This window comes from Spea bombifrons, chromosome 1, assembly GCF_027358695.1.
Source record: "Spea bombifrons isolate aSpeBom1 chromosome 1, aSpeBom1.2.pri, whole genome shotgun sequence".
Taxonomy (NCBI): Eukaryota; Metazoa; Chordata; class Amphibia; order Anura; family Pelobatidae; genus Spea; species Spea bombifrons.
Genome location: NC_071087.1, coordinates 103,893,551 through 103,917,772, shown reverse-complemented (window position 1 = coordinate 103,917,772; position 24,222 = coordinate 103,893,551). Strand labels below are relative to the sequence as shown.

Here is a 24,222-nt window from a genome sequence, read left to right as displayed (position 1 = left end):
AACTGTGCATTGGTAGTGATTGAAAGGAAGGTTGGATCTGCTTTCTGTTGCTAGGAGAGTCTAGATGCATGGAATACCAATGTAATATCTAAGGACCAGCATATACTCTTCAGCTAAAGAATCTCTGGCTCTGTGAAGTTTTTCCTGTTCACGTCTATATATACTGACCATGCGACATTAGGTAATGCCAATAAATAAAGAGTTCTTCTTATAGATGTACATTGTTCGTCTTTATATTAAGCAACTTCCCTGTATTGAAGACGGCACTATAAACTCAAATCCCACTCAACATGAAATCAGAAAGAAAGATCATAATCTGAACAAAAATTGTGTGACGTTAAACTTAATTATTATTATTATTATTATACTTAATTTATAAAGCGCCGACAGATTCCGCAGCGCTGTACAAGGTAAAAATTTTACAGATAATGTCAAGTACAAAATGACAAGCAGTTATTTTCTTAAAACTACCTATAACGTATGCTTTTTATTTTAATTGGTATACTTGTTTTGGAGATATCTGATTTTAAGGTAAGTGGGTATATTACAACTTGGAAGATAAGATCTGTGGCAAATGGTGACAAAACTAGCATATTACTTTCTTGTCCTGATCTCTTATTATACTATGTCACAGCTCCCATCAAAGAGGGACATAATGTAATGGGGGGGGGTTATCAACCATATACTGGGAACAACATATTAAGATGGTATACAAATTAAATATTATTTTCTAATATTATTTTTAGGCCCTTTCCTGATGTTTAGGGCCGGACTGGCCACCTGGCACACCAGGCAAAAGCCTGTTTAAATAAATCAAAATAATATACTCACTCTGCCATAACTAATATAATACCCACAGGCTGTCGGCCACTAATAGTTATTCTCAGTAGTATGTAGCATTCTTGTCACCTAATCAATTAATCACAGCATGTCCCATATCTGTTACTTACTTTCTGTTACGATGACAGATTAAACACTCTCATGTTAATATTTTAGCATTTAACACAAATGCAGGAGTAGAAGAAATATGATACTGGAATGTACTGAGTCACACACTGGGTGTTAGACAACATCTGTCACGAGTAACAAAACCCAATAGGGTGTGAGCTACTTCTGACATGATACATTTCACCGTTTCGCTGCCAGGGGTTAGAATAAAGCACGGTGCTACAATGGTCAGTCTGGACAGGCTTCTGGCAACAAAAGAATTAAGACTTGGGATATGCCTCCTTTATGCTCCAGACAATGTTGTGGCATGGTCATGTTTTTGTATAATAATGTTGTCTTGTAGGCAGCAGAGTAAGTAAAAAAAATCTGCTGTGACGATATCTCAAAAAATTCTAGAGAGTGCAGCTTGCTGATCCCCCATACAATCTAATTTTATATTGTTTTATATTGCATAAGTGTATAATAAGTAGGAGCCTCTGTTTGGAGCATACAAGTATTATATGTATATAAGATGTACTCGATACAAGAAGTGAGATTTTACAGTAAATGTTTCCATAACTTCATGGAATTAATGCTCTCAAATACTTTACTAAGAGTAGAACAGTAAACAGGGAATTTAAACATGCATGAGATAGGCATACGGCTATCGTGAATCTAAGACCAAGCCAACGGCTGGTTAAGGTTTGAGTCTTTAAAGTAGGAAAAAAAACTGGGCAGACTAGATGGGCTGAATGGTTTTTTTATCTGTTGTCTTTGTTTCATTGAGCTGTTTTACTTTAGCATGAAATTAGGGGGTTATTTTAATACGTCACAGATGAACTGCTTCATGAATATTGTTTTGAGCCTTTTTTAAGAATTGCTTATTCACTTCTTATAACGTCTTCAACAAAAATAACTTTTCGGAATATTTACAATATTTACGCCGTTTCAACGGTATTTATTGAAAAGGACAAAAGCCCATATTTATTAAGGCAAAACAAAAGCAGATCTGGTACAAAAGGAAAAAGAAATTGGAGTAATCACCGTGGTAACAAGCTTTCTAGACCCTCTTTATGTAATGTATTGGTTTATCTTAAATTTGTCAATTCTAGTCTTGTGATACTCCTTGAATATATGTATTGTAAGAAGTGCTTATTGTTTATATAAATAAAACGTAATAATAATAATAGTAGTAATGCTTCCCCTTACTTCCCTGATAATTCACCTGCCACCATTTATTTACTTATACATATTGGGTTTCCATACTACCTCACTACCCATTATCATAGCAATTCCTATTCAAGATGTTTGTTCAAAGTCAATCCCAGACACAGCAAAAGTTATTCTTTCTGCAGACTAGTTGTAGAACAACAAAAAAAGGTTAAAAAAAAACCCTCAAGATCTCAAGGAAATGTGGAATTTCTCAGTCATACTGTTGAATATATTTTTTTTCCCACCCACCACCAGCAGCAGCAGCAGCAAGCAAGCAGGCTATTAATGAAATTTCTGCCACAAACATAAGGGAGGCATTCTGCTAGCACACAGCCTCTGTTCATTGAGCTGGGGAGGCGACAAACACTCACACAGCAGACTGCAAACCCAGCCTCGATCTCACATCAGCAGCAGCAGCAGCAGCAGCACTCCCACAATCCTGGGGGGATCGCAGAGGATCTGTCTGGAACCAGGAGTAGCGTCCGACCCCTCCTGACTCTCCTCTTCAGCGTCCATCCAGAAAGCCTACATAAGCTTTTCCCTTGTTTTCCCAGACCCCCACCACGCAAAGGTCTCAGGAGGAGGGGAGGGTGGTGGAGGTTGGGGAGGGGAGGAGGAGAAGAGGAGGAAAAGATGCTGCTTGTTGGCTGGTGGTGATAGGAGACCCTCTTGCCTTCTTTTCAAAGCAGTGTTTGATCTGTCTGGAGGGTGCATGTTTGGCTGCCAGTGCACCAAGGAGAAGGGGACTATGAAAATGATCCGCTTGAGGACTGCTAGTATGAGATCCTTAAATTTGGAGATGAAATGCACCGTCCGTCTGCTGGATGATTCCGAAATCTCCTGCAGTATTCAGGTATGGCTATGAATGGCTTGGGGGGGCTGCGCTGTAATGTGTAGTGTGAATGTTTGGGGGCTGCGCTATAACGTGTAGTGTGTATGTTTGGGGGCTGCGCTATAATGTATAGTGTGTATGTTTGGGGGCTGCGCTGTAATGTGTAGTGTGAATGTTTGGGGGCTACGCTATAATGTATAGTGTGTATGTTTGGGGGCTGCGCTATAACGTGTAGTGTGTATGTTTGGGGGCTGTCATTGAGCCCTAGAATTTTGCCTCTGATCATATGTCAGGGGTTGGGTTAAGCACGTGTCGCCCAAACATATAGAAGTAATGTATATGGAGGGCTTTTGACAGGAATACATTGCACAGTAGACGCCTTACCACTTTTCTCTCTAGATCGGACCCTCCTGGCAGTTTAGATCTCACTACCCTTCCCTTGTGTGTCGGTATAAGCTTAGAGATAGCCTGGAGCTGTGGAGCCATCCAAAGGCACGTTGGGCACTCTTTGCTTACAGAGGATCTGGCACTGGGAGTGTGCAGGGAAAGTTGGGAGATGCCTGCTGGATGAAGTCTGTGCTGCTCCATGTTACAAACTGTACAAAACTGTGGGCTTTATTTTGCAGAAGAGTTATCTCATTATTCATTATGAATGGCCAACATTGACATGTTTATCAATCAAGATATCAAGATGTATAATGTATAGTTCAATGTGCAAGGTTATCTTGCTGATTTAATCATACATTATATAGGGCTAGCAAAACGTTCCCTACAGACTCTTATTAAGGTTGGATTTTCATAATCTATAGCAAAGTCAACAAGCTGAAACAGTCCAGCCAACTTGAATTGACCCCTTTTAGGAACATCTACCTCTCCAGGCTTCATCATTACAGCTGGGTTCTTGCCCCCTGGTGCCTCACACTGCATACAGTAAATGAGTACAGCTTACTTCATATGTAAGACAGTATTTATCAGATCCCCTCATACCCACAATCCAGTATATATATATATATATATATATATCTATATATATATATATATATATATATATATATATATATATATATATATATATAAGATCATGACCCTGGTAAACTCCTTGTCACATGTGGCCATTCAGTATTTGTTGTCCATGTCATGTCCACGTGTCTAGGTAGAAGTACATAGCTGGAATAGGTTTTATTTACACTTCTAGATGAATATACACCCAGTCCCCACCCTCTGTCAAAATAGAAGATGTACCTTTTCTTAAGGAAAGACACACAAGTAAGAGCAGAACCTTTTGAGCTTGTCACAGAGGTTCAGCCAAAAACAATGTTTTTCTACTGAAAATGTTTCAAATCAATATTATGCCATCATTGTGGATACCATAATGTAAATATTTAAACAACATTAGTTGTGTATTTCCCATATAATGATTAGCACAGAGCAGACTGTACACACAGCTCACAGGGCTGCCTGAAGGGTCCATCATGGAATTGGTTTACTGAACTATGAACACTAGGCAGATTATTTGTGGCTTAAAGCCTTGCCGGAGACTTGTTGCGACTTCTGTAGGGACACTGATTTGTCACAGCAGACTTATGTCCAGTTACTCCTACGTTTTGTTAATGGTGCTGCCACTGGGGTTTCCATTGAAGTGGACGGTTTCTAAGAAGTCTAACAAGTTTAACTACTCCCAAGTTGAAATTTCATCATTATGTATACCCATAATGACTGTTCTCCGGCACTGTACTGGGAATTGTCAATATTTATTCTACTAAATTACTTAGCATTATGCCTGAAACAAGGTGCATTGAAAAATATACACAGATGAGCTATATCCTAACCACCTGGGTGCCATAAACCTGGAAGGGAAAAAAATCTGGCTTTTATTTCATTATTATCTTTATTTATGTAGGTATACACATAACATTTTTTAAATACTTACTGTGTATATATTGCTCATTGTAATATGTAAACACAATGACATATGTTTATTTAGTGTAGGATTTGGGGAAAGTGACAGATCCACTTTAACTGCACTTATTCCCAAGGAAGCCTCTGGACTGTAAACTTGAGGGCAGGGTCCTCTTTTCCTAACATACGGTTTTGCCTTAGTCTGTCCATTCTAGTTTTGTCATACCCTTTGAATGTATGTAGTGTAAGAAGTGCTGCGTAAATTGTTGGTGCTATGTAAAAAATATATAAATAAAATATATAAATAGTAGATAATAAAATATTCATTGAGATGTTGTTTGTAATATTAAACATGAGACCCTTGGTTTCATTTTGGCTTCAGCCCGTAGTAGTAGACATAAGGATGTCTGTTTTTCCAAAGGGTAATCAAAAACTGATTAACAACGCTAGTGGTAACACTGTGGATAGGGTGGGACAGAATTCCTATACTATACATTAATCAGATGTCATGCATAAGCATACTGCTGACCTGAATTTAAATTCTGCATAAAAAATGGGCTGAATAGATGAGCCAAGTGGTCTTTATCTGCCATCAAATTCTACGTTTCTAACTTCATTTTTAAATAAGCCGCTCCCCGTTCCAGTTTCATTTTACGGCTTTTCTTCAGTCAATGCACCCATTTTATTTTTTAAAGGGGTGTAGTTATTTCAATAACAGTTATAAAGGTTGACACAGTTAGACTGCTTTTGTTCTGCATCTTTCCCCCCTTTTAAAATGGTGATAAGCCTAGAAAATCAAGCCCTTGCTTAGTCCGGAGTCTGACTTATTTACATATTCAGGAGCCAGACAGAGAATCTTAGGTCAGCTTTATATGGTTATTTACTGTGTTTGCTCCATTATAAGACGACCCTGATTATAAGACAACCCCCCAAAATTTGAATATTAATTTAGGAAAAAAATAAAAAGTTTTACTAGTAAATATTAATTCACATGTAAACAATTTTTTTCATATTTAATAAAAACTATGATTGAGAAAAATGTTTTTATTTCCTTTTCTTTTCCAACCTGCCCCCCAGTTATGCACATCTGCCCCCAGGCTTGCCACTCTGACACCCCAGATATGCCTTATACCGCCTTATATGCCACTCTCCCCCCCAGATATGCCACTCTGCCCCTCCTGACTTACCAATGCATCCCCAGACTTGCCTCTCGTGCGCCACACTCCCTGGTGTCTAGTGGGGGGCATCTGGTGGACATCTGAACGATGGCCGTAGACAACCTCTGCGGAAGCGCAAGTCTTGCTGGCGTTCCTTCATAGAAGCCCTAACGGAAGTGCCGAGCAGCAGCGGAGGTTGTCTGCGTGCATCACGCAGACGTCCACCGGCTGCCAGAGAAGAGGATCCAGGTCCCCTGCAGCACAGCAGTCTTATAGACCTCTATTTGAAGTCGGATTATAAAATGACCTCGAATATAAGAAGAGGGGCATCTTATATTCAAGCAAATACGGTATATAGGAGCAAAGAACAGGTATAGGGATAGGTATAAAATACTATAATTTTATACTATAATACAAAATCTTAAGTATCAGCATATTAGGAACGTTAGCTAACCTGGTGAAATTTAGATTGTACCCTTTTCTTCTAGATAAGTTACTTTATAAATGAATTAAAAAAATACCAACAAATATTTAATTCCTGATTTTCACTACAAAGTTACCATTATTTGTACATTTAGGCTTGATACAGCAGTCAGAATTGTATATGTACTTCCCAGAAATGATATCGTGATCATTCTAATCAGCAAAGGAAATTCTGTAAATGTTGGAAACGTTAAGTAAAAATATTATGTAAAACAACTCTTCTTCCTATCCCGCAGTTGTTTTAAGCTCAGGAGATGTGTTCAGCTGAACACATTTCCACCCAAGTATTATACTGGCTTGGGTGAGGGTCTCCTGCTCTAGCCAGTAATGGGCAAGACTTGTTGGACCACCGAGGAGGATGAGGGCAGCTACCTCAGGTAGAATGTTTTTTTTTTGAAGAATGCATATTAAAGCACAAAGAGTATTTTTAATATGCATTCTTCCTTAGCTGGGATGTGAGGGACAGTAAACTGTCCCTTTAATCCTTTAAGTCCTTTGATGGCAAGCAGTTTGCATTTTCACTGTTTTTGATCATGGACAAACTAGGGTGTCTTTATTTTACATTGGGCGGGGAGGAAAAGTTAGTTCATTTTTATTGCATAGGAATTAGAACAGCTTCACAGCTCTATAAATAATGAATTTGTAGGTGGTAAAATAATTTTTAGTGAGGCACGCTTTAGGTACATTAGTTGTCTATTTTCAGATGATTTTGTTGTATAGAGAAATAATTTTTACTAGCAAACATACACATTTGTTTTATTTTGTATAAAATGGAATATAAAACCAACATATGTATTGATCTAGTAATGTGTTGGCCAGTGAAGAGCATAGGAGCGAGGCTTTATTTTTGGCTTAGGTCCCTCTGCTCCATGCTAGTCCACTGTGCAAAGACTTCACATGGTAGGTGGTGGTGTCAGGTCTCCAAAATTTAGGGTGTTGCTGTGCCACACCATTTTCACCGATACAATTATACCAGTACATAAAAACCACAATACACATGGAACATAGTTATGCCAATTCTCATAGTCTGCTGTACTAGGTGTAAGATATTACCCAACCAAAATAATAGCTATGCCGTGCTTCTACAGAATTCTTTGGCTATCAATAATGCTTCTTATGTTTACAATTAGCACATGCAATATTTCTCATAAATCCAGATTACATTGTCAATAATCTCCATTTAAGTCAATATATGCAGGAACTTCTGGCAAGCGTAGAGTTTGCATAGCCTGATATAGATTTAGCTCTTCGCCATCTCAGACATATATCTATTCCTCTTTTTTTCCTCAATTTGTACCTCTGATTGTTTAGTTGGTGCTATTTGCAGAATTGCTTGTCCTGTAGTGTAGGATCACGATCTATCTATCTATCTATCTATCTATCTATCTATCTATCTATCTATCTATCTATCTATCTATATATACATACACACACACACACACACACATATATATATATATATATATATATATATATATATATATATATATATATATATTTATATATATATTGTTCACAATATTGAAAAAGCATGCTCTTTCTGTGTTTGTTTTATTGGCCCACACCACGATGAGCTGTAAATGAGAGATATTTGCTGTTCATTCACAGGTCAATTTAAAAGTGGTTGTGAAATACCACCTTTCATCCATTGACAATAACTCTATTTAATAACGCCAATGCCTAAAGGCATCTTCCAATTTAAAGCCCTTGGGGACTCCTGTGCTCAGTATATATATGTCAGTAAAATTATATGATAAGATTAGTAGGTAACCACAATCTTGTTACAGAATTGAAATACCTGTGTTACTAAAGAGCTGCCAACACAAGGATTGAATGAATAAGTGTTACTTTATTTTACAATGTAAAATCTCCGCTGCGCTTGCCAGATAATTAAGCCTTGCCACTTAAAAAGAATCTGTTACAATACAGATTTTCTCTGTTCTTAATTGTAACACTTGTATGCAACATATTAATCATATACTTGACACCTTGTATTATGCTTTAATATGGTGCCTTTTCTAAGATATCTGGGATAACAGCTGAATGGAGGAACTGCAGAGTTGTAAACAATCTGTACAGTTGGAAGCTCACACGCTGTATGCTAGAATAATACAAGACGATTCCAATGCAATGTTCACTGAGGGATCAAGGGAAAACAAAGAAGAAATGGCATGAATTGTCTTGACGGTGCCTTGGGTGGATACCAGAATTACAAAATAGAATATGGTCAACTTTAAATGAGAATCATACAATAATATAGCACAGTTGTCAGGGGCTGGGTCCATACAGATGACTGTAATGACCCAGAGCGCCCATCGGTTGAATTCAGGAGGTATTGCGCAGTAGTGGAGTTGGACAGAGCCAGACAAGACATACATGGTACAGGACACAGCAAAGGACAGGGAACAAGGGAAGGAGCACAAGGGATGGAGTGAGGAGCCGAGATCCTCAGATGCTTCTCCTTTAAGCAAGGATACATATTACAAGATATATGATTCTAGAGCTCATAAGCTCATTTGAACAGAGCCTGCCTCACCTGTTGTTTCTGTAATTGTTATGTTATATACTACATGTTATTTCCTCTGGAATTTGATGGCGCTATATAAAACAATAAATAATAATAATAATACATATCAGATTCCAGCTATGCAATACATGATAATAAGAAATACTACATCTTTTGTAAAAGATCATTTTGGCACCACACACCAGCTGAGATATTAACCTACATCAACCAAACTTCTTCCTTGGTTGTTTAACGTTATTCAGCCTGACATCGGAAGTTCATGATTTCATAGGGGTGGAGTACTGGGTTTGGTGAAAATAATCAGTTTAATTGGGAAGTGCAAAGGATGTGTGAGTAACACTAGATGTTTTTTTTATTGCAAGTAGTCTTGGATGTTGGGAGAAAAGCAGGGCTGCTGAGACTTTATAGACCATTGGTTTCCCATAGCCTCCAGTTATTATTGTCAATAAATGGGTCATCACCCACAAAGCCACAGAGCATTTGCTATTACTGATGACCGCTCCAGAATGTAAACGTTGCTATACAATCCTTAAGGCAGCCAATCAGTGGCAGGAAAGCACTCCCATTGAAATCATTAGCCCTCCACCCGAAGCGTTTGCTGGAGATGATTAGAGGTAAGTATATTATTGAGGTGTTCGGCCGAACACATCTCCTGGATGGCATATAGCTTGGAGGTGAGCAAAGTGCAAATGGGTGGATGCTGCAGAATTCCTCCATGCATTTGTAAGGGGGACACCGTATACATTTAAGGGGATAACATAGCATTTTCTAAGAGATCAGAGAGACAAATGGTTGGCATCACTGTCATGGTTTCATCGACATCTGACCAGCATTTCAATGAGGAATTACCATTTTTATTGTACAAAAATTACCAAATTTATTGTACAAGAATTTTACTTGTAGTTGGAGTATAATACACAAAAAAAGATCTGGAGAAACACTGGGATTATAATATAAAACAATTAGTTCCATATTACATATAAAATATAAAACTGTATGTGATATCTGTGTATTTTTTTTAAATTGTTATCACAGAACTACCATTAAAAAGATTAAATAGAAAAAAAAGAATGGTATGCTAGCAGGAAAAAAAAGATGATTAGCTATCTTATTTATCTTTTTTAACATTTAGTACTTAAGCATGCATAAATTATTAAAAATATTCTGTGGGGGTTGTATGAGTTCTAGAAAGAATGTTCAACTTGTGACATTTAAAAAGCTGTATGTTTTTCTGTGGCCTGTTTATTTTTCCTCCTTCTTCACTCGGTCAGATAGATACAGTGTCCCTAGGGCAATGAACAGGAATTCAGCTCATAACTAGTATTCCGGGTTCAGAAATGACTAAATAATTACTTGCTCTAAGACTGTATCGAGTTGTGCAAATATTTACTTTGAGCACTGAATATGCTTCTTTCCTGTGTGCTGAGTAAGTGATTGCTGTAATTTGTCGTGTTTTGTTATTAGAAAGCCTGCACACAAAAAATATAATACCTCAATATAGTCATTATTATATGAACATATCTATGCTGTTTTTGTAGAGTGCCAAAATGATGCCACTGTTTCTTAGACTGCCACGATTTGGTAGATATTGGCAAACATTAAACATCACAGTATAACCCATGGCATACGTGAAGTGCCCAGTCAGGGATATGAATGGGAATGGATCCCCAAATTTTTATCAATATTTTTTTTTTTGTATTTCCTCTAATCTATATAAATCCAGAGACATCCAGCTTCCTTATTTTCAAAAGATAATTTTATATTAAAATGGTAAATGGATCTCAATATACGTTATAATTTCAAAACAAATGCAAATGTAATCCTGAGGCATGGTCATCATCATTATTATGTGTTCAGATGGGATGCCTAGATGTCTAGATGATGTCTCTGTTTGCTCTCCAGGAAATAGAGATTTCTATCTAAGGCATCTCTTATTTGCAATTATTTTTGCATTGAGGATAAGTTACATTTGCACCATGTCTACATCATTTATATGTTTCCACTCTTTCATGTCTGCCATTACATCATAATCTGAAACAGTGGTGTAACTACAGGGGTTGCAGCAGTCATCACTGTGACGGGGCCCGCCTCTTAAGGGGACCCGGGCGACTTTTGCAACCATTTGTGGGTGTCTCTTTCCGTACTGCTTTAAAATTGTTCAGAAAGAGCCCTTCTGACCACTCCAAAGCATTTGGAACCCGCACAGAGACAGACAGGCACGCAGCGGGGTCCTGTTATGTTACGTGACTGTGTGGTCAAACAGTGGAAGGCAGCAGACCGAAATCTGCATGTTTGTATGCATGTGAGCATGCATGTCTATGTATGAGGGTATGGGATCATGCATGTCTATGTATAAGTATATGTGAGCATGGATGTGTATGTAAAAGTGTATGGGATCATCCATGTCTATGTATGAATGTATGTGACCATGGATGTGTATGTGTATGTGTAAGTGTGCGTGTGTGTGAGCATAGATGTGGATGTGCAAGTGAGTGTGAGCATGTATGTGTAAGTGGTGTGAAAGTGTGTGTACGCATGAGTGGTGTGAGAGGATGAAGTGTATGTTTTAGAATAAATGTGTATGTGTGTGTTAGTGAGTATGAGTATAAGTGTGTGTGTTATCATGTGTACATTTGTGTAAGTGTGTTTACATATGTGTGTCAAAGTGTATGTTGGAGGTGGGGAAAGGGGCAAAGATAGCACAAACACGCTTTTTGGGGGCACTGGCAAGCTGGAGCAAAGGTGGCACAGGCAGGCTGTGTGGGTGCACTGATAACCTGCTTGGGGCGAAGGTGGCACTCACAAGCTGTTTGGGACAATGGTAGCACTGTGGAATATGTTGCTTGGTGGAGATGGGGGGCCCTGGGGCAATTTTCGCACTGGGGGCCATGTGGTTTCTAGTTACGCCCCTTATCTGAAAGATACAATTAGAGATGTCACAAGCTGTCTTAATTTGAAAGGTCCTACATTTCAGCTCATTTATTGGGTCTGCTGTTTCTGAATACATTGATCAGTTTTACATTTTAGGATAATCTTTAAATCAAAATGGAAAAACGTGCCAACATGAGCCTTCTCTTTATTAAGACTGGACACCATATAGCATTATGAATCAGAGTTGACAGAGAAAGGAGTGAATTAGTGATAGCTGATGAGACACTCCGTCGGTCATACTTAAATCATTGTTGATGGTGTGCTTAGTTGGGTAGAGCTAAACATCTACAATATATCCTAAATGTCTTGAGCTAGAATAACTGTAACAATCCACTAAAATAATACAATAGTCCATATTATTATAATTTATATAAAAGGTTGCAACATATTACACAACTTTTTAAGACTGGGAGACTGAATGTTAAAATATTGCAACAAAGTCTGTGTTCTGGAGCTGAATATTATTAATTATTTGATTAATGTATATTTCAGTTTTTTGGCAATTGTTTTTCCATTATCACAGCATCATCCCAGCATAAACTTGTTTTATTGAGATCATCAACACAATCTATTTTCTATGTTATTTCCTTGATATTTAATTAATACTTGCAGCAATGTGTTGCCCTTTCCTCTTGTGGCACTGATGTGTTTAATTATATTGTTCTGGATATTCACTGGGTTAACTTCTATTACGTGTCATGGGAAGAGAACTTTAGATCTATTATTTGATGATAGTTTACAGACATATTAATATGTGAAAAGCGCACAAACTAAAGGATCCGATGCAGCCTTCATTGATTTCAGCAGATTGACGTATTCCCTTGATGGTAGCTGTCGCCGGCAGAATGGGTAAATAGGTTACTGATGGTTACAGTGTCATTGTTCGGTGACATGTTTGGCTGTTAGAGTTCATGGGGAGGTAAAGTTCAGATGCATCTATGGCCAATGGCAAGGTACACATCATATTCTTATTTATTAACAATCCTAGCTTCAAAGTCACAAAGGTTAAAAACCATTAGCATCATGACTGCAGGACTGGACTATTCTAAAGCGGGCATCTCGTATGACATCTATCCCATTCAATCGTTTAAATAATTTAACATAGGCTGCATCTGAGCTTAAAACTCTTGGTTCAGGTTTCAGTCATAAGAAACCAGCAATGAATTCCAGTTTATCTGTACCGCCTGGTCTGTGAAAATGTCCAAATACTATCCTCGGACCTTTCTTTTCTTGTAGGATGTTTTATATTTGTACGTTTGAATTGTATGGCTTTTGTATCCTTTAATAAATAAAGGATAATATTGTGTGCAAGTTCAAGGCCCTTCTGTATACATATAATTATGGACACACATCTGTCCTTAATGTTCATCTTTATTTGAGCTTTTACAAAGCGGTCAGATTACACAGCGTACTTTGAGTATATATTGATTTGCCATTTATTGAGGGTAATTTATTGTACCTGTGATATCATAGACATCATACTTATTATTCTGCTGTATGTTTCACTGTGAGATAATGTTTTTTTGTTACAATGGCTAACAGCTGATCTCCAGACCTCTGAGACAGCCTTTGCTCTCCTGGTTATTCTTTGTACTCTTCTGTATTTTGGACCAAATAACCATGAGATCTCACTCTTAGCACAGAAAAGCAAATTGTTGTTTTATTTGATTAGTTTCATGTTGGGTCTAAATGTCACAATTGTTACAATTTTGCTTTGGTAACTGGTCTTTTTCTTATTTTCATTCATCATTTTTAGCGTATAAACATGTATGAAGAAAAATGTGTTCATGATGCAGTATGATATTCGTAATGTTAAAATGAATTAAAGAGCTGAATGGAGCAGGTGGTGTTAACCATGCCCTCTCTCAGGGCCAGTGACACCCCTCAGGTCTGGCCAGGCATCACTCTTTGTCTCTAGCCACCCCCCAACACGTGTCTCAATTAGGACAACTGAAATGTTGGGGATGCTATGGTCTAAGAGAACATGGGATCTTGTACAGAATTCCCCCATGCATTTAAAAAAGGGACACGTAAATGTAAACTCTATCATATGCATTCAATATGATGGCTGGAATGTCCCTTTTAATTCCAATTGGTAAATACAATTTCTGTCATTGCTATGCCTCGGCCACGCCTAACCACCTTCCTCACTAATATATGACATAAAATTTAGGTGCTCCTCGTTAGAAGGAACTGCTGCACTGGGTAAGGATACTACAGAGGATTTGCCGGCTAGGCATAGACTTCCGTTTTGTAACAGGGCCACTAATCTTCCCAAATGGCGCTGGTTTAGTGACGACTGCCACTTTCCATCGTATCTGCCATCCTATGCTAAAATTGTGTGTCAACCAGTGATCACACCGCAATTTGAACTGAAGTCTCTCTAGCCTTAAAACCAGAATAAGAGATGATGTGAAGGAGGACAATTGAAAATATAGATGCTTATATCTTATGTACGCTTTAAATTATTTTGCTTGTCTATTTAGACTTCGATGGCAATCGCTGTTTTCTACTGGTCGTAGATCAGCTTCAGCAGTTACCTCTTTCCGTGTAATAACGCTATTGTGACAACACTGAGTGATTCAATGAGAAGGGCTGTCAAGAAAATAATAGCACATGGCAGCCTGCAAAATGCAAGTCTGAGATTATAGCATTTAAAAATTAAGAACTTCACTTAGCTTGTTACCTATACAAAACAAGACCGTTCTGCATTAATTAAGATCATTTATAAGCGATTGAGCCATTGTTTTATTAAGTATAAATATAGATGCATGAACACCGCTAGAGAGTGTGTAAACCTGACTGTTATACGTGCTGATTTTGTATTTTGAACTCTTATATTCTTGTAATTATTCCATTATTATTCTTTTCTACAAAACTCACACCTCTGTTCTACAAAATAATACATTGGTTTAACCTGTAATTGGACATTGCCAGATGAACATTTAGAACAGAAATGATATATATTCTGTAGGACACTCGTTGACAAGTACAGAACAGTAGACTGTATAATTCATAAATTCAGTTATGTCGGGGTATAAACCCTTCCAACATGTCTTGTTGTCCAAATTGGGACAACTGTGTTGGCAGGAGGTGTAGCAGGGAAAAAGCGTGGTCAACATTGAAAGTTGGGGTGATTAGAGGCATTGCCACTCACCTTACCTGAGGAGCCTCCTTGTGAGACTCAGTTTCAGAGCGCTGTGTGGCAGCCACGTGAGAACTGCAACGGAAGCCTACGGTGCAATAGAACAGAACTCCACTGATTTTATAGCACCTTGGGCTAGTCATGGGAGATCAGAGAATCTTCTCAACTGGTCCATGGTCCCTACTGCCCATAAAAGTTACATGAGGAAGAGTGGCTCAAAACCAGAACAGTTTGAAAGTATGTGTAGGATGGGCCCACCATGAAGAAGTTGGACCAGGTGACAGGTTCTGTGTGAATTTGAACTGCCCCTGATTGTGGTTGAGATGCAATGTTGGTCTCCATAGCATAATGCAACGTAGTTTCTTAAAACAACAGTGATTTAAAAAATAAACCAGAGCGGTACGTATACGTCACACAAGCAAAACTCATTATTTATTCTTTAAATATTTTTATGACCATCACGACTAAGCAATAAAAAAGCCCAGTGCGTAATGCCAAGTACTGCAGCCTCATGAAGAAGGGTTGTGTGTGCTGTGGCATTTATGGTTCTGCCACTAACAATGAACCCTTTTTTTTTGCATTTATAAAGTACTTACACTTAACAATAATCACCTCTGAAAAGAAAGCATTTTAATGATCCCTTTGGAATGGTAATAGCAAACAAACCCATTTCTCAAACATCATTTCTCTAAGCCAAGCTTTTATCTCGTTTAAGCAATACGTTTACATGAATTGCTCTCACATGTTCACGGACGGAAAGAGGCAATGCTGGTTTATATTTTCATGTGTAAGCTTTAAAGACATAATTAAACAGCTAATTATATATGAGTTATTTTGCATAAACGTCCCATTGTGCCTTCTACCCAAGATAACTATACTTACTCCATCAGGCTGCGATGTACCTGGAATATGATGTCATAACCAGACGCTCTTGGTCATCAGGACTCCAGGAGATAATGTAGAATGGAAATGTGTTATGGATTGATGGCTGCCAGATACACCCAGTCATGCAGCCTGTTATTGTTCATATTAATCTGAAATAACAGTAGAGAGTGGTGTAGATAAAGTGTATATCCAATTTAGTTATATTAACTAGGATGGAGGCATGAAGACATACTTTCTGTCTCCTAACCCTACCAAGCAATGGATTTACATTGTATTATTTTCTACAGGCTACACTGTTAAATGTTTTTTTTAATCTGTTTTCACTAGTTGACCTACTGCTCATTGCCCATCTCAGTTTTTGTCTACCGTCAAAGACAATCTTGCAAACCATCAGTTATTAAAGACGTCTATTTTACATAGAGCAGCAACAGCTTTGGCCTTGGTCCGTTTTTTTTTATTTTCCCCCGGAGATGAAGTTGAAAGTCTTGTGATATATTGATTTTTGTTTTCGCAAGCCTACATCAAGACACATCCATTAGTAATAAGCTAATTAAAATTGCATCCTGGTTTCAGCAATTGCTTGAGTCTATGAGATCTGAAGGAACGTAAGTGCTTGCAGCTTCCTGTGATGTGACCTGGGAATTCAGTATTGTTTTCCAGCTATGTCCTAAAAATAGTTTTTTTTATGTTGTTAGTGGAGACTGATGGGCTAAACTGGAGGAAATAGCCAGAGGGTCACTTTACGCTGGTATGAAAAGGAGGCCACTGCAGATTATAAATGAATAAAGTATAATGAAATGAGCGATAGCGAGGATTAGTATCTAGAACAGAGAAACTGAATCTCTTGCTTACGGAATATATGAAGTATTAAAATTTTCTATTGAGCAATAAAGTGCGGCACATCAAGACACGTTAATTAACCCTTTACTATATAAATCTACAATGCATGTCACCATCCATTGTCCATTTTTATTGTTATGATTATTCATTTGTTTGCTTTGTTTTGTCAGAAAGAAGTTCTCTCATAGAACATATTTGCTCGTACAGTGTTCTGTTACATTCTGGTTCAGAGAATTGTAGATAGTAGCTCACTTGGTAGGCCATATTTGTAGTTTTTCAACTACCATCAAACCTTATAGCAGAGAGATAAAAGAGGAAAATTACATCTTCTGATAAAATATCCCATACAAAGAGACAGATTGCCATTTTTCAATGTGAGATCTACTTTAAGAACTCGCAAAATCTGATATGTGCTGTCAGTAATTACATACCTCCAACATATCAGGTGTCCAAATCGTGGGTTTTGAGTGGGACAGGAGGCACGGTCACCCGATTGGCCATCTAGTGACCATGGCGTTGTGAGGAGGCTATGTAGAAGCTGGAAAGGAGGTCTGTGCTGTTGCATTCCTTTTTCACCCGACATGGCCAGGAAGGGAGAAGACTAAAGGATCTCCCCAACTGGCCCATGCTCCCTGGCAAATACTTGGGATAGCAGGGCAGTGTCTCAAAATCTGGACTGTTGGGAGACATATTACTTGACTGCATATCCTATTGTCCTGAGAACTGTGGTTGCCGCCTCTGCTTCACGGGCTAAGAATGCATGAGCATAAACTCAGTAATAGGAGGCGCATATTTCTTCATTAGGATTCTGGCTAGAAGAAGGAACACAAGCTCCACTGTTTTATACAACTATCACATTATACTTTTATTTTTTTTCAAGCGCTTCAAGACAAGTTTCTGACGTTTAAAGCATAACATGAATCAGGACTCTCAATAATAGATCAGAACATTAGGCATTTTTATCACACTCTTTTTGCTTTCATATGGACAGAAATTCAGCCTTCAGCTTCACAACTCTCTTGTCATGAAATCTGGCATGTTTAGCAGCCATGTGTACTAACATAAAATTAGACTTATGCAATTCCCATTTGCAATTTAGCAAGTCATCTGAGGCTAGTTCTTTTCATTGTATTTGCTCAGCTGTGCTAGCAAATAGATATACGGTACTTTAAAACATAAGTGCCCCGTTGGTAATAAGCCAGTTGAAATCATAGGGTGGATTTGGACAGCAACGTGAGGATATATAAATATGTAATAAAAGCTTAACCTTGCTTTGGCCAAATGTTTGAGATCCCAAATAGGGCAGGTATAGCATGTTTCACACATAGGGGCGTTTTTGGGACACGGGGAAATTAGGTGATTTGGCAGAAAAATACCAGCAGAAGCTCCACTGTGGTTTGAACTACCTGGAATATGGTTGGTAGTCATGTGGCGTCTTCTTTCTGTCCTGTCCTTGATGTTTATGCCTTTATTTGCATATTTTTGAAGAGCCTGCACCTTAGGATATATAGGTCATGACTGAAATGAAAAATAACACATACACAGTTACTTGAATACAGTAGATATAGAATGTTCTTCTGGCCTATTATCATGATCTATTTGGGTCATTTTTCACACCCATTCATTGTATGTGATGTCTTCTAGCATGTTTAGATAGATCGAGGTAGCTCTTAATCATTGTGTCCTACTTGTATTTATATATCTGTAGCTTTATAGTAATCAAATATTGTTGGTTTTTCCACTTATGTTGATGAATAAGTCTTTAGTTTTATACATTTATAGAATATAGAAGCAATATATAGCAAATATGTAGTCATATAAGCACCTGAGAGGTCTATTTTTCAAATGTTCCTTTGTTTTTACATTACATTTTATTTATAAAGTGCAGATTCCGTAGCGCTGTTACTTGCAGAGGTGAGTGAAAATTACCAATAACATAACAATTAACAATATACAAACCTGACAGTAGCATTAACACATGTTAATACTTACTAATACAGAAGGATAGAGGTCCCTGTATGTAGGAGCTTACAATCTAGGTTAGGTGGGAATGAGACAGGAGAGGGACTGCTTGGTTGAGGATAATTTCATTGTAGCTAGGCCTCTAGATTGTAAACTTGGTTTTATTGTTTTTTATGGTATATACTACTTTTTAGATCCTTTGTCTACCCATTGTACATCGCTGCGGAATATAATGGTGCTATATAAAACAATAAATAATAATTTGGAGAAGTCACCGGGCTGGAAATCTCTGAGGTGGTGAAAATAAAGGGTTCCTTCAGGATGAGGGTTTTTTTTCTAGCTTATGCATCTCTACAACTTTTAATGTGTTGGTCTAAAAAGAGGTACGGTATTACCTTTACTTAAAGATTACATTTTCTCTTGGAACTGTACATCTATATCCATTTTACTTATTTTTCTATTTCTTTTGTATGAACCAGGGATAATGGCAGCCCAAATGCATCACATGGCATGTTCAGTATTTTATTGAGCCAACACAGAAAAAAAAGATGTACAGTTGCACAAGTCGGTTCTTCATTCTATCTGAAGAAAAGCTTTCTGTGGTTGTGATAACTTATGTGACGTTAGACCAATATACAGATATTAGAATATATTGCTTTTCATAGCACTTATTATGATGATTAGTTCAGTACTGGGCATTAGTTACGCATATCTTGCCATGTATTGTACAACCCTAACCTTATATACAGTTCTGCCAAGGTAAACTATTCCCTCACTTTGAAATTCCATTTCTGTAAAATAATTTTACAAACTGAAACAAACACAATGAAACAATGTAGTATATGTTGATTAATGTATTTATCGATGTATAGAACTGCATGAATGAACAGGCCCACTATGCTTATTAATTTATAATGATATTTTGTGTAAACCTCAGCAGTATTTAAAATATTTATCACATGCTAAGTCTGGTATACCGTACAGATTAAAAAAATATAAGATCAATTAGCATTCATAACAGGTTTACAATCTTGGAAAAATGTAGCAGAGCAAGCGACTTGAGCATTTGATAAAACAGCCATTAGGCCTGGAAGTGGATGTTAGAAATGTCAGTGATAGTTGGGAGGTATGTATTTTGCTGGGGGATGAGTCGAGGGCAATTGTGTTACAGAGTGGTGAAAGCGGGGCAATTGCTCTGCATCAGAATTGACATTTATACTTAACTCTTGTAGCTATATATACAAACAATAAGTTTATTTTCACAAAAAAATTATATTCTTTGCATTAAATAAATATTCGGTAGGTGGTGTTGATGCCTTTAATTGGACCAACAAAGAAAAAGATGTGAAGTCACATAAGCTTTTGAACACAGAGGTCTCTTCCTCAGATGGAATTTCTTACTATATAAATACTAATATTTGGGTTTTAAACTGTGTTTGAATTTAACATTTTAGTTTTTTGGTACTTTGTAGAAACCAGATCTAAACTCTTCAACCTTAACATCATGCTTATATTAGTGGATTTGGTCTGGATTAGGTTTTTACTTTTTTTTCCATAGTATATATATTGTTACTCTAGACTGGTTTTAGATATACTAAACAGGGCTTCATATAATAACATTGGAGCTTTTACTTCATGCTCGTCACTGCTGGTGATCGTAACTCACAGGAACACCATTTTAATGCATGAGGACGTTCTGGAGGACCTTGGGATATGATTTGCATGGGTGGATTAGAGGGAAATTACCAGGAACATACTGGGGATGATAACCCATTCTGGTAATTTAGGGTATGGTTAGAGCATGGGTCATGCTAGGCTTGGCATGGCCATCAGTTACACCATGCCCAGTAGCTCCTTCATCTTACTTTTTCCCTCATCTGCGGCCAATCCAATGCTTTGGTGTGTGTCTGCCTTCTGGATAAACACAGCCACATGCACAACTCTTACATTTTGCAGCTTACTTTGTAAGCAGCTGGCCACACACTAAAGCATTGGATTGGTTGCTTGTGCAGCAAAAATAGTAAGAAAGAGGGCTATGGGTCACTAGCCTGCAGAACATTTACGCACTGTTCCTGATGGTCAGTCTTTGATTGGCAATACCCATGCTCTGCACGTGCACTGGTTCTACTTATAGTATGTGACTAGACCCAACTCTCCAACTCATCTCTACCACCCTTGCTTCCCATAAGGACCCTGACAGGGCAAAGTTCTAGTCTTGGGGCCGAGATCTGTGAAGCTCCCATTGCGATGATCATTGTTGTGTGCTGGTTGTATGGATGGATTTATTAATTATTTTTGTGTGTCTTGCTTCCAAGCCTTTTAATCTGTATTACTTTATATCATTATCCTATCAATGCAGAAAGACATATTCAAAAGCCAGTCTGCTATGTTTTTCGGAATGGCAGGTGTGTTATAACATTTATTGTCCATTATTTATTTTTAGATCTCTTCAACTAGTTATTTTCTGTAATTCATCTTTCTAACACTAGAAATAAATATTACAGAAATTACATTATGCTATATTTTACAGCTCATTGCTTCAGTTTAGGTCTTCAGTTTAGACACGTGGGAGAATAGGATGCAAGCTATGGCTGCAGCCGCAGTCCAGATGGACAGCTAAGATCCTCTTTTAGTTTAGCTGCTTGCCATCTGCCCAGATAAAGCACATCCAGCTTGCAGGCATTGCAGGATAAAGCATTTCACTTTTACCGACTCTTTCTTAATCATACCCGCGTGTACAGCTATGCACAGTGTTTAGGATCCTTTTGAAACCACTCCTGCAATGGCATGCTTTTATGTATTAAAGCAATACACATGTATAGGTTATTCATTACTAGCAGTACAGCCTCCTTTAAGAGATGGCAAGCAGTGCTTGATGCTAAAGCATTCCAAACGTCAGCAAAATGCACTTTAGAGTCCATCCTTCATGGACTGCAGCTCATTTTACTGCATGAAAACAAGTGAATCGAATCTCTTCTCATAAAAGTTCCAGAATGAGACTTGTGATTCACCTACCCTCCTCTACAAGCATGGGAGTTTGATTTTACAGGGAACTTAATTCACTTATATGTTGCATTGAGCATTGGTGCACTACAATGCATAAAAAGACAGCATACTTAAGCACTCTTGTTATCAGACCTGTTTTCCCAACTGTTACACTTGAGAGTTCGTTTCTGGTCAAAGCCTAATTGCAATAAAATATCATGCTTTGCTACCTGTTTTTGTCATCTAAACAATTACCTTTTGCCTGCTTAGTCTTGTGCATGTCTCAGGAGATTGTGGAAAGCACCCATCTGGAAATCAGCAATATGCATGCTCAGGTTACAGGTGTGCCTCAGGCCTCATTGCTGCAATAACAAGCCGGCGGATATTCACTTTACACTTTATTATTATTATTTTTCCAGTTATATAGCATCATCATATTCTGCAGCGATGTACAATAAGTTTCTCCTAAAAATGGGCTACTTAATTAAAATACAGTATGTCAGGGGCAGCAGTGTGCTTGTTTTAGCAATTTGAGGAAGAGTCTCAAATTGACCCTCCATGTGTGTAAAAAAAAAAGTGTTGTAAACACATAGGATAGGATGTATTTGGAAGCCACCCCTAGGCATAAATTACTGCTCATCCTTCACAGCACAAAAGAAGTAAAATCAAAAAAGCTATAGTTTTGGACTATGTGGAAGATGACTGGAATCCATGTATTACGCTCAAAAAGAGATGGATCATGCTCTGAAATAAAAAGAGAACATACAACAGTAGGTGGGATAACTGCTAACCTCCTTCGCCTTGTACACTGCTGGGGCTTTTACCAAAACTGTTAAAACAAAACCTTAGAAATCACAAACAGACACAAACTTGAAAAAAGGCAGTGGTCTTTTATTTAGCTTTAAAACATTTGCAACACACTTCCATTAAATGTAACCAACATGTAACCAACATTGTGCCAACATATCCCTGGTCTCTAAACCTCCAGAGAATTTAGCCATATACATCGTAATTTAGTTCAGCCTGAACTAAAAACATATTACCCAAAACCAGCTAGTTCACCGCCCCTTGAATAGGCAGGTGACCTCCATCCCAATAAAAGGCCACAACATAAGAACATTCACTTCCAGACTCTGACCTTAGATACCTATCACATTTAAAGACAAATTAGTGCCAAAAATGAAATAATCAACCATGAGGGGCACTCATACACATACCTGGGAACTCTTCGGGTTTGCCGAGTGAAGCACCGCTTCTCTGGTTCCCCTGGTCAAGACCCGAATCCACGAGTGGGGTCTTGACTCGCTTTGCTCCCCACCCATTTTCCATTTAAATGGGGAGGTTTCCCGCTGACATCGGCAGAAACGCCCCTGATGTCAGCTGGACCTCCCACCGACGTCACCGGGACCTCCCACCAACGTAAGCAGGACCTCCCACTGACATCAGCGGGACCTCCTACTGACTTCAAGGGGACCTCCCACCGACGTCACGGGACTGTCCGCTGACGTTATTGGGCAGTTCTGGCCTCCTCCTGCAAGGAAAGGCTCTGGGTAGCCGGAGCCCAGAAGTTCCTAGGTATATGGTGGGATTCTATAGCATCCCTATATGCACTTGCAAAAGGACCACACATAAATGGTATCTCTCATCTATCACATGCTTTGAAGTTTGTTGTCAATAGTTGTGTGAGTATGACATGCATATTATTAATCAAACATTTATAAAAAGCGGTATTGGTGCAAAGTTTTTATCGCGGTCTTACTATTACTATAGCAACAATTGAAATGCTTGTGTGAGCTGGAACATCGCATTGGTTGCTATGGTGATGAGACTACGTTCAATCCTTTACAGCAAATTTGCTATTTAGATAAAACCTATAGTTTTTCTTGACAAGATAAACAATCATTGTGTTTTTCTATTATCAGCACAAGTGCCTCCATTTCCTCCTTGTGTTTCTGGTTCATCTTTTAGAAAGAGAATAGGCTTCCTGGGCATAATATGCTGAGAACACAATTTTGTCTGTTTTGGTGATAGTGGTAAACATAATTTTTGATATTATGTTAAAATGCATCATATACATTACATGGTATATCCCTGGGAAACACTACTAAGGAGAAGGATTTAGGAATAATTGTAAATGACTTAGCAACAGTGCACAATGCCAGTCAGCAGCTGCAAAGGCCAATAGGATATTGGCACATATATAAGGGGGTATTGATTCATGGGAGCAGGATATTATCTTACCTCTTTATAAGTCAATGGTAAGGCCTCACCTTAAATCTCTGGTGCAACTCTGGCCACCGGTCTTTAAAAAGTACATTATGGAACAAGAAAATGTGCAAAGGAGGGCCACAAAATTAATAAGGATATTGGCAGATTTTAATTATAAAGAAAGACTAAAAAAGTTGCATCTATATATGCTAGAAAAACTGCTTCTTAG

General features: G+C 38.1%; 1 protein-coding gene across 1 annotated transcript in view; it reads left to right on the top strand.

The window, feature by feature from the left end:
* Window positions 1-2,745: 2,745 nt before the first annotated feature.
* The window catches only part of FRMD3 (FERM domain containing 3), a 79,815-nt gene continuing 58,338 nt past the window's right edge, over window positions 2,746-24,222 (top strand). The window contains exon 1 of the mRNA XM_053467052.1: window positions 2,746-2,992. Coding sequence (XP_053323027.1) covers window positions 2,852-2,992 — 141 coding nt within the window. The 5' untranslated portion in view covers window positions 2,746-2,851. The remainder of the gene's footprint in view (window positions 2,993-24,222) is intronic.